The sequence below is a fragment of the Danio rerio genome, chromosome 7 (assembly GCF_052040795.2).
Source record: "Danio rerio strain M-AB ecotype USA chromosome 7, GRCz13ab, whole genome shotgun sequence".
In the NCBI taxonomy this organism is placed as follows: Eukaryota; Metazoa; Chordata; class Actinopteri; order Cypriniformes; family Danionidae; genus Danio; species Danio rerio.
In genome coordinates this window covers 11,360,001-11,372,279 of record NC_141027.1, presented here as the reverse complement: position 1 = coordinate 11,372,279, position 12,279 = coordinate 11,360,001, and the positions used below count along the sequence as shown (strand labels likewise).

Below are 12,279 nucleotides of genomic sequence, written 5' to 3'. Positions count from 1 at the left end.
AAGTTTTGAATATGGTGTATCTTGTTGCTCTATTTTCATGTTTGGTGTCATTTTAAATGTCTCTGTGTGATTGATAAAGTGGTCTTAATTTACAATCTCCCTCATATCAGTTCATTTGGGTTTTACCTTTGATAAGATCTTTGCCAGATGCTCCACTCCAGCGAAAATGGTCTTCACATCAACTCATGACCAGGCAAGAGTCTTGGTGAAGCTTTAACTGTCTTGAATTTATGGTCTATTGAGTATTTAAGGGAAATGTGGAGAGGTGTCTAGGGGTATCCCAGCTACAGTATCCCAGTTGCAGTGTGTAGGTCTCTGAGCTCTGCATTAAAGGTGCAGTGGGTGATCGTCTTCAGAAGCATTTGTTGTTGTGCTGGTTGAAAGTCTCTTCACAGTCTAATGGTCTAATAATGGTTAAAGTAATGGTTAAAGTAAATGATCTAAATGTATTTATATGCATTTTTACATTTTGGATAAGACATAAAACTAAAAAAAAATTCATCCAGTTAAATAGAGTCGGGCCGACATCTTTCATAATTCCGATAAGTAGCTCAAACTGTCAGTCAGCAAATGCAGATTTGAACAACTGCGCAGCTTTTTGTACGCAGCTCCGCCGACCTCCGTTTGTGCTGCGCGTTCATGAGAGAGGGAGAGCGAGCACGCACGCACACACGATCGGTAAAGACCTGCTGAATCAAAACTTTTTAAAAACCTGAATCAATATTGGAGTTACCTTTGCACGCTGGAGAAAGGATGACACAATGTCTGAAGGATTTCTCTTAGGTAATGTTCTGTTTTAAAACGTTCAGCTTCACGCAAGCTGATGTAATGAGATGTTGTTGTTACAAATGGGTTATATCTTCACAGAAGTGTTGTTCAGCCACTAAAATCTTCCGGTGAAAGATTGATAAGACTATTTTCAGTTTCATAAGGGACCTTTTACAGCATCGATTATGTAGATTTCAATTAGTTTAACAACGAAACACAAATAAATAGCGCTATTCCGCCTAGTCTCTCTATATTGTTTACCATGCAGCTCCAAATATTTGCTCTGACATAGCATGTCAGTTTGGCTTGCTCGCCGCCAGACAAGCACTAGTCGCTTTTAACACGAGAGAGGGTTCTTTTGTGGTGCTCGTGTTTAAGAAGGCGTTGCTCTAGATGGCAGGGGAGGGACTGTTAATCAGAGATTTATGCTAAGCTGTTAGCATTGTGGAAGATCACCTACAGCACCTTTAAGGTTTACATGCTGCAATGTATTTCTACATGGTCAGGTAATCTCTAACTCTTAAAAGTATCTATGAGTAATTGATGTTGTACAATCTTGATCGGCTTATTTTGTTTAATTATGTGAATTGGAATGTAAAATCTTTGCCTGAATGTGAAATTCTTGTTTAACTCTAACATCTCCTGAAATCACGTAAATCTAGTAGATTGTTTAGGCTGATGTTTCCGCAGCCCACGACCAGGATTAGTCATACAGTATTAGGCACAGCATAAAAGACCTGTTGATTTTTGACAATCACTAACTTAGTGTGATATAATCTAGGGGCTAAATCAAACTTTCTTAAAGTATAAACAAGCATGGGGCGGCCTATTATTACTTGAAGGAAATTAGCTTACAGCTATATCCTCTAGATAAGCTAAATCAAACTTTCTGTAAGTATGAGCAAGCATGGGGCGGCCTATTACTTAAAAGAAATTAGCTTATCTTCTATCTAAGAACCAGAACTGGCGAGGAGGATGTGTCCGTGAGCAGATGTAACTGGCCAGCATACTGACCTGCGCCTTCGGCTAAACGATGAACCATTAACTGAAAATTAGGATTTATTAGGTTAATCAATCTAAATTAGACCAAATCATGACCTATAAGGTAATCAGCTGGAATTTGATTAATCTAAATTTTAATTATTATAAATTGGAGTCAGATTAAAATTCGGAGTTAGAAACAAATTAAAATAAATTTGAACAAATAAAAAATAGTTCTTTTCACATGTGCTAAAAAGGCTTGCACGCATTTAACCTTCACCCGTGCTGTTAGTTCCGTCATATAGATGGACCCTTACACATCCATTTCTCATTATAGCATATATTACTCCTTGCCATTAAACTTTTAAAGTCTCTAAATGCAGATTTCTCCATCATATTTGATTGATAATGTGGGATTACAAAAAATGTTCTAAAGAAAAATACAAAACATTTTCAACACTTTATATATATTTTGTTTCTTGAATAGATCCCAAACAGAATTTGACAACAACTGGGAACGTTGCCTTATTTATGACAGGTTTATGTCCTTAACATTAATTTAGTCAGAATCCTGTCACTGACCTTGTCATTCAAATTTCATGAAAGCTTCTTGATTGACATGTAGAGCCCCCCTAATGAAGTCATGTGATTTCACTCAAATGAAGTCCATGCTAAATGTATAATAATAGTCCTGTTGACTAAATTTTGTTAGAACAGAAATAAACACACTGAAGCTTTGCTGATTTTATCACTGTTCACTGCTCTTCAATCACAACAGAGATTTTGTCATCATCGTTTATTGGTCATGTGAGTGTCGAAACCACACTCTTCAATACGTCGCCCACGACTGATTTACTCCATTTAATTAGGTCAAATAATTCCAGAAACCCATAATGACGTTCAAGAAAACCACTGCCGTTTCCCATGTCTGTAGCTCTCCAGCGTTCTTCACTGAGCAAACGTGTCCAGATCATCAGCACACATGCATGTACTGTATGTCCAGAATGCAGATCCACCCTGTTCACATTCCCACACCATCTGCTGGAGGAAAACCTCATGCTGCTACATCAACACACACACACACACACACACCTCTAGTCCATGACAGCAGGTTTGTAGTGTGATATATAGGTGTATACTGTAAAAATGCACTGTAACTGCAATATACTGTAAAAAAGTTTATACTCAACCTTGGGTCAAATATGGATAAACCCAACTGTTGGATTAAAAGGTGCAATTTAAATTGAGAAAAAAAAAAACAAAACTCAACTTTGGGTTAGTCCACATGTGTCAATTACAAGGCCCGCAGGCCAAATCAGGCCCGACAAAGAGTTTTGGTAATGAAGTTCAAGTGGCCCGTGCCCGCTTTAAATATTAGGTCTGTGACAATTACAATATTGAGACGCAGGTGGTGCTGTTGCGCTTTACCCTACTCACTAATTTAGACGTTAGCATAGCGTTACACTAAATGTAAACAAGGTCAAATATTTCTGGAACTAGCACAATGTCAAAAAAAATGCAAAGTGGACAGTGAATATTGATTATTAATTAACCTGTAAACACTGCAATAAGACTATTACCGTCGTGTAGGATTTTTGCCGCATTTTGTAACAGGAATAACACACGTGGCTTTCTGACGCTACCTGCCGTGTGCATCTAAGTTTCCGAGAAATGTGGAGTTTTTTTCTCTTATTCACCATGCGGTATCAAACATTGCATTAAAAATACACACTTACAGCAGTTCCTCGAATCAAATATCTTGATAAATATTGTCAAGCAGGGAAAGAATGAAATTCCTAAATGAAAGAGCCAAACTGCAGTTAAAGTCCACCATTTCATAATTTGTCAAATAATTCGATTACTGATGTCCATGTAAACACAGTCACTATCTTTCTCCTCCTGTGTGATAACACCCTGCTAAAACAGGGGGTTTCATGGCACTTTAAATATAACCGCTATATATATATGAGTCTATCATGTAAACAGCGATTTTTAATTACCTTAAAGGACCATCGAGTCAAGAAATGCGGAGGTTTTTCTTTCCGTTCGCTATGCGGTATCAAATTCCATTAAAAAAGAAGTCAAATGTTAAAAATGAAAAACCCGAAATTGCATGAAACTCTGGAGGAAACGCTGGATAGCCTGGTAATGCAACATTAATTGTTTTATACTGAAACTTGCCTTCAAAAAGTGCCTTCTTGGTCGAACATATTTCTTTGCACGTTAAACACACACTGACCACAACAGGAAACTGCAACTGCATTAATTGAATATATATATATAAATACATTTTTTTAACTCCCTCTCTTTTCATAAACAGTTTGAAAATAACCCAATGTGCTTATATCTGACTATCAATAAGCCTTTAAATAAGCATATATTGAAATACATACATAAAATCAACACTTACCAGTCTGGTGTAATGGTTTAAATAATGTTTGCAAAAATAATATTCCACTGTCATTTTGGCATATTTAAGATTTTATGTAAAAATGAAACCCTTATTTTGACTTAAAACATGTATAGGTTTTTTAAGTACATAAAAGAATATCATATCGCGTTCTTTCATACACCCGACGCAGTGTGGCGCAAGACGCAGCGCAATAGTCTTTTGGTAGTTTCAGCTTGGCGCAAGAGTTGTTTTGAGGCGTTGCGCTAGGCTGTTTAAATAGCAAATGCATTAGCGCTCATTTGTGCGCCCATAGGCATTCTGGTCTAAAAAGGAAGGCGTTCTGAGGCGGACCGCTGATGCGTTGCTATTTTGGGAAACTATAATAGATTTTTCATTAGACCAAAACTAACCCGGTCTAGGCTCCGGCGCAGAGTTGCACCTCGCTTACGCACTGCTTAATACGCACAAGAGAGCAATAGGCAAATATCTTTACATATGAAAAAATTTAAATATTAAGGATATATATAGGATATAAATATAAAGGATTAAAATATTACAAAACATACTATTTTCTAGCAAAATATGAAAAACCCTTGCTTTTATGTCTTCTTCATCTCGGGAGGCTTTTTCAGTTCATTCATAACAATTTGCTTTTGTATAATGTTATTATTATTAGCAGTATTATTTATTATATCCATATTTAGCTTAGATATGCCCACCTTTCAGGTTTTAGACCATATGGGGCATGGCAGATGTATTTGGAAATAACTCAGTATTTTGACCACACTTCATTATTATTGTTCATTTATTCGTTTGCTGGAAATTAGAACTGAATTTAGAAATATTTTTGAAACAAATCTTTGCGCTTAACAAACGAAATTAATTATTTATAGGCTAATTGATGTCTGTGCATAAAGGTTTCCCTATCCAAGAGCAAATGTGAAAGTAGTTCCATTATCTCTCATTCTCATGCAGTAGATGCTCTGTTTAACAGTTTTCTGTAAAAAAAAAAAAACTGTTCACTGTTAACTGTTTGCTAGTGAAATGCTTATTTTTTCCTCTTAAATTTACTTTGCTTCCTGTAAATAGCAAATGCTTTTGGCGCGACACAGCTGGCTCTTAAAGGGAATGGGAGATGAGACTCTAATTGGTTTATTTTCAAAACACACCTATAACTCATTAAGAAAATAAACTCAACCCTTTTAGACCATGCGCCAAGGCGCAAGGCAGATTTCACATCCTTAAATTAGCAAAAACGCGTCCTGACACGCCCTGAAAGCATTTGCGCCCTGCGTTTTGCGCTCTGCGCATGGACCGTCAAAATAGAGCCCTTAGAGTTTTAAAGAATATTGAGTTTAAGGATTAAAAATATATATTTTTAAAATGTCATCAAATTAATTTTGTTCCACATTTGCCAATTTTATTTTTCAGTCATATTTTATTTTCTAAATAATGATACAAAAAGGTTAGTAAGCAGAGCATCACTCAAAGCTGAGGAAAAAAAAGATTTATTTCTGTACAAAAGTCTTTACATTTTTTTTTTTATCTAAAGTAATACATTTTTATTACCTGTAAATCATTCACATTTACATCACATCCATATACAACTTAAAGTAAATGTCATGTATATTTGAATTATACACTGAAGTGAAAATTGTACTTAAACCTTTAGTTGTTTTTTTTTTTGGTTGTTTTATTTTTACAGATAGGACAGAATTACATTACAACTTAAAAGTCCCTTAGAAGATGTCCCTTTTCTGGATTTGTGTAATAGTGCCTGTACAATAAATAAGTATAAAATATATCTCTGTTATCAATCAGGATTTTTTAGTTGTTGCTTTTTTTAAGAAACACACAAAACATACAAAAACACTAACAAATTACAATCCCCGAAAAAAGACCAGCTATTTCGGCAAATGGACACGGTCGTTCTGCTTGCCAAAAGAAAGAAAAGCTGATTCCTCATCGCTGATCTGATCTTTTTATGATTAGCTGACATTTACTAATGCTCAGATTCAAATGCATTCTCTATTAATCTATTTAAAGGAACAGTTCACCAGAAAATCAGTGCTGTAGTATTAAAAGATAAAACTGCATGGTGCTCATTTCTGTTTATTTACATATCATATCTGTGTAAATATGCATAATATTTGAAGTACTTTTATAGTGCTTTTGCTCATATATTTAAAGATTAAATCATATTTTTGCATTGATTTTGTTCCATGAAATTACAAGGAATTTTCAATCTTTTGGTGACATGTGCCTTTAAAGGGACAGTACACCTAAAATGATTTGAAAGGGACCTATTATGCTTCTTACAAGATGCAAAATAAGTCTGTTGTCTATAGAGAGAGAGAGTGTGAAGTTTAAAATAGTTCAGCTCAAAATACTGCACAAATAATGTTTTATAACTCTTAAAAAAATGACCCTTTTAGGCTTTGATCCTAATTGTGGTGTTTTAGTCACTGTCACTTTAAATTCAAATGAGATTGTGCTCTTTTGAAAAGAGTGCGGGGCTACAAGTGCCTGTGTGTCAGCATAGTGGCAGATTCAAAAACAAGACTAACGCCCTATACTAACAAGGGTGATATGGTCACTAGGGGGCGGGGCTTACCCCTCTGATGACACGTCCAAACTTGTTTTTATCAAGTGTATTTATACAAAAATTAAATTAATACATTTTTACCATTACCACTGCTGCCACACAACTGTGATTAAACCATGTATAATGTTGATTTTTGCATAATCGGTGATTAATACATTAAATTGTCATCATTTAATCCATTTTTTTGTTATTTCTTCTGAACATGTAGGAAGATATATTGAAGAATGTTGAAAAAAAAAACTGCTATTGACTACTAATGTATTTTTTGTTAAAATTTCTACTATAAAAGTCAAAATGCTGCATTTGAAATCCTTTACTTCCATACTATAGAGTAAGGATGGCTGACATGAAACTGATGTTTCGACAGATCCCAAAGGGCAAATGTTTTAAAACACTGCACAGAAGCATGATCTGAAACACCCAGGTCACGTGACTAAAGTGTTTCAAAACACCCAGGTCATGTGACTAAAGTGATTCGAATCACCCAGGTCATGTGACTAAAGTGATTTAAAACACTCAGGTCACGTGAATAAAGTGATTTGAAACATCCAGATCATGTGACTAAAGTGTTTCAAAACACCCAGGTCACGTAAATAAAGTGTTTCGAAACACCCAGGTCACATAACTGAAGTGATTTGAAACACCCAGGTCACGTGAATAAAGTGATTTGAAACATCCAAATCATATGACTAAAGTGTTTCGAAACACCCAGGTCACGTAAATAAAGTCATTCGAAACACCCAGGTCACGCGACTAAATTGATTAGAAACACCCAGTTCACGTGGCTAAAGTGTTTCAAAACACCCAGGTCACATAACTGAAGTGATTTGAAACACCCAGGTCATGTGACTAACGTGATTCCAAACACCCAGGTCACGTGACTAAAGTGATTCGAAATACCCAGGTCATGTGACTAAAGTGATTCAAAGTGTCGATAATTTGTAGTATGTCCGAATTCGAAAGGCAGTATGTGAGAAGTACCCAGATGAGCTACTACTTCTGGCAAGATTCTGATGCACATCTGACGAATGTTACGATATCCCATGATGCACAGCGAGAAAATTTATGAATAGGAGTGAAGTGAAGCAACTGACGCAGGTAGGTCATGTGATGATGACAAAATGGTGGATGTAGTACATCCGAGTTCCATTCATACTTCTGACATTCATACTGTATAGAACGTACTTTTCTAATGGTCAAGTAGTACATTTAAATTCAAAAGTAGGCGATTTCGGAAGTAGCAAATGTTTGCGTTTTTCCAACATCCTTCAAAATATCTTGATTTGTGTTTATCACAAAGAAATTAATAAAAGTTTAGAATCACTTAAGTGTGAGTAAATAACGAGGAATTTATTTTTTTTAGGTGAACTGTACCTTTAAGTGCAACTATTACTTTTTTGCTGGCTTTCTTGTTCAACGCAAACGAAACCAACTCTTGTGCGTGACACAGAAAAATGAGAAAACCTCACAACGTTTACAATCTGAAATCTCTTTTTCTACATATTTTAAAAAAACTAAACGAAAACATGAAGGCAAACATCACCCAGAGGGACGAAAACAAGGAATGTTGCGTTTGTTTTCAGTTCATTCGTTTTTTTGTTTTGTTTTTCTTTCGCCCATTGAAACTCAAGTATATTCAATTGACGACACGATCCAAAAAAGCACTTGACGTCCACGTTGTCACATACAGTGGAATGGGCCGGGAAACAGAAACACATGCTGGGCTGAGATGTGGGTTTCAGTAGTCAGTCGGTCTTCAGAGCTTCATCATCTTCACCACAGGAATCGGCAGCACTTGGTGGAGTTTGACTCGCTCGTCATCAACACTCATCTTTAGCCAGTCGGGCCGGAACGAGCCCTTGAAGCCCACAAACGCCAGTTTATCTGAGGAAAATACAGCCACGGAATGAGACCTCAAAGATTATGCTGATTAGTTCATTATATGTTGTGTGGTTTGGTGGTTATTTAATGACTTTGTGGAATACTTGATTCTGATTGGTTAGCTGTGATGCTATTTGAATTTAACGGTATTTTAGTATACTATATTTATAATGGTTAGCACTGTCACCCCACAGCAAGAAGGTCACTGGTTCGAGTCCTGACTGGGTCGGTTGACAGTTCTCTGTGGAGTTTGCACGTTCTCCTCGTGTTTGTGTGGGTTTCCTCCGGGTGCTCCGGTTTCCCCCACTGTCCAAACACTTGTGCTATAAATGGACTGAATTAACTAAATTGGCCGTAGTGTATGTGTGTGAATGCGAGAGTGTATGGGTGTTTCCCAGTACTGGAAGGGCATCCACTGCGTAAAACATATGCTGGATAAGTGTTAAATGGATTAAGTTGAAAGAAAATGAATATATATATATATATATATATATATATATATATATATATATATATATATATATATATATATATATATATACACAGATCCTGTGACTGTGAAATGTTTGGTGTCGTTCATGAACACGGCTGATGGGAAGACATGGAATGTAAGCTCAGAGAGCTTTGCCTGCTGAAATGACAACTGTAGATGATAAATGTAAGATGTGAAGGGAGTGTCGAGAGGAAGGACCCTGCTGCTCTGGTATGTGTGTGCGTGTGTGTCCAGTCCATCCCCCCCAAAAAAAAGAACACTTCACATATGGCCATTGGTTTGTATTTGATTATCTGGGGGCTTCACTCCCAGATTCCCAAATAATACTGAATTATCTCACAGCAATTTGTAGCTTTTTGATTTAGTGGCTAATTCGTATAAATTTGTACGATCTCATTTGTAAAATTCTGTATGATTTGCTCATCTCACAATGACAGTTGGGATTAGGGGTGAGGTTTGGTGCCACACTTTTAAAAACCCCATGAACTTAATAACTGAACTGAATTTGTCTGAATAGGCGTCTAAACTGAGAAAACGTAACATGTGAGATGAAATTAAAGATACACTACTGTTTTTATTGTTAGAAGACGTCTCTAATCATCAATCATCCATGCATGTATTTACATTTTTCGTAAGCCTTGCTTGAATGTTTGTTTAATTGAACGATGCAAGTTTTAATCAAATATTTAGCACATAGCTAACATGTATTAACAAGAACCTAGCATATCTCTAGTACATGGCTAGCAGGTTTTAACATGCTATTAACCTAAATTAGCACATTGTTAACTTTTCAAGGTTAAAGAAAGATTGATCACATGGCTAGCATGTTTTAACATGGTGCTAGCATGTTTCTAATATATGGCTAGAAGGTTTTAACATACCACTAACATAAATTAACACGTTGTTAACTTTTACGTTTGAAGACAGATTTAACACATATCTAACATGTTTTAGTATATTGCTAGTATGTTTTAACATGCTACTAACATAAGTTAGTGTGCTGTTAACTTTTTAAGTTTGAAGAAAAGATTTAAAACATGGCTAACATGTATTACCAAGAACCTAGCATGTTTCTAGTACGTTGCTAGAATGTTTTAACATGCTACTCGCATGAATTAGCACGTTGTTAACTTTTTAAGAATAAAGAAATATTTAGAACATGGGTAATATGTTTTAACATGGTGCTAACATATTTCTAATATATTGCTAGTAGGTTTTAATATACTACTAACATAAATTAGCACGTTGTTAACTTTTTAAGTTTGAAGAAAGATTTTACACATGGCTAACATGTTTTAACATGATGCTAGCATGTTTCTAGTACATCCCTGGCATGTTTTAACACAATATTAACATAAATTAGCACATTATTATTAACTTTTTAAGGTTAAAGAAAGATTTAACACATGGCTAATTTGTGTTAACAAGAATCTAACATGTTTCTAGTACATTGCTAGTATGTTTCGAAATGCTACTGGCATAAATTAGCACGTTGTTAACTTTTTGAAATAAAAAAAAAAGATTTAGCACGGCTAATGTATTTAAATATGGTGCTAACATGTTTCTAATACATTGCTAGTATGTTTTAACATGCTAAAAACATACATTTCAGCCATGTTTCTAATGTTTTAGAGTGTTAGCACGTCTATATTGTTAGCTTGAATTAGTATGTTTTTTTATTTTTTATTCATTATTTAAAACATGCTACATATACTATGTAAAATTAACTGCCACTTGTTGTAGCACTTATGAATTATTGCTGTTTTGTTGATCAAACTGCTTTTCTTATTTTAAGTCACTTTGGAATTGCTAGCTAAATCAGTTGAAATGTTTCAGCATGTATTAGCATTTTAAAAGCACAAACCTATTAGCATTCTTTAGCAAGTGGGTAGCATATTTTACAATGTTGCCATGGTTTATGTAGCAGTTTGCTAGTGTGATTTAACAGCGCAGTCAGTCTTAGCACATTGTTAGTATGCTTTAGCATGATCTAACATGTTGCTGTAGCATGTTTAGCACACAAATCCTTTATTAATAATATATACGTTTTTAATTATGTCTCTTGACCATTTTAATGTGTATTTGGTAACACTTTAGGTTACTTAAACCATTAACTAACTAGCTTAAAAAACTACTGATTGGCTGTTTATTATGAGTTAGTAAAGGGTTTTAGGTGTTGGGTAGGATTAGGGATGAAGAATAAGATCCTACTTTATAACTACAAATGAATAGTTAGTGTTGAAGCCATTTATGGGTGGCAATTTTCTTTTGCACCACTAGAGGGTGTATGAGGTATTTATGCTCTCCTCAAGACGAGTGAGAGATGTGTAGAAGAAGAAGGTCAAACAAACTTTTTGACCGCCATGCTGTGAGAATGGGTTTATGTTTGTTTTGATGTTTACTTTTAATTTTGAGAAAGGACAATAAATGGATTGGAATATCCAACTTTATTTGTAATCGTATGGACATTTCACTTTTTTATTCACCCGTTCAAGCAACAAACGCATCAGAACCAAAGACCAAAATATTCGCCTCTACAGTTAGTTATATCTTAATAAAAGGCAGGTAATAAGAAAGGATTATTAATTGTGACCTAAACTAAAGTGCTATTGCGTATTTATTAAATAAATAAATGTTTCCAACCATGCACATGTCCTGAATGTGATTACGTGAATGGTATTACCTTTCAACTTGACCGTCTGATCTGCTCCAAGGGTACTGAGAAGTTTGGTCCATGGCCCTCTGCTGACCAGTTTCCCTTTAGACGTGATCAAAACCACTGACCTGCAAGTGTGAGAAATGAGTTAGTGTATGACAAGCTCAAAATGCCACACAAATAATGTTTTATAACTCTTGGAATGGTGGCACGGTGGCTCAATGGTTAGCACTGTCGCCTCACAGAAAAAAGGTTGCTGGTTCGGCTGGAAGGGTATTCACTGTGTAAATCATATGCTGGAATAGTTGACGGTTGAATGAAACTGCCCCTTTTGGGCTTTGATCCAAATTGTGCCCTTGTGCTGATTGTCGCTTTAAATTCAAATGAGATTGTGCTTGTTTCAAGAGGGCGGGGCTATAAATGCCTATGTGTCACCGTAGTGGTGGACGGCTGCTTAGACTGACTGAGATGATCAACTCAATAAAGTGCATCTGCATAAATTA

The 12,279-nt window shown here is 35.6% G+C and overlaps 1 protein-coding gene and 1 long non-coding RNA gene across 2 annotated transcripts in view; one reads left to right on the top strand and one right to left on the bottom strand.

The window, feature by feature from the left end:
* The window catches only part of LOC141375310 (uncharacterized), a 43,325-nt gene that overhangs the window by 1,434 nt on the left and 29,612 nt on the right, over nucleotides 1-12,279 (top strand). The window lies entirely within an intron of this gene.
* cemip (cell migration inducing hyaluronidase 1) overlaps nucleotides 5,634-12,279 on the bottom strand; it is a 369,326-nt gene continuing 362,680 nt past the window's right edge. Inside the window, exons 28-29 of the mRNA XM_087260160.1 lie at nucleotides 11,804-11,904; nucleotides 5,634-8,630 (exon numbers count right to left, since the gene is read on the bottom strand). Of these exons, the coding sequence (XP_087116286.1) occupies nucleotides 8,503-8,630; nucleotides 11,804-11,904 (229 nt within the window). The 3' untranslated portion in view covers nucleotides 5,634-8,502. The remainder of the gene's footprint in view (nucleotides 8,631-11,803; nucleotides 11,905-12,279) is intronic.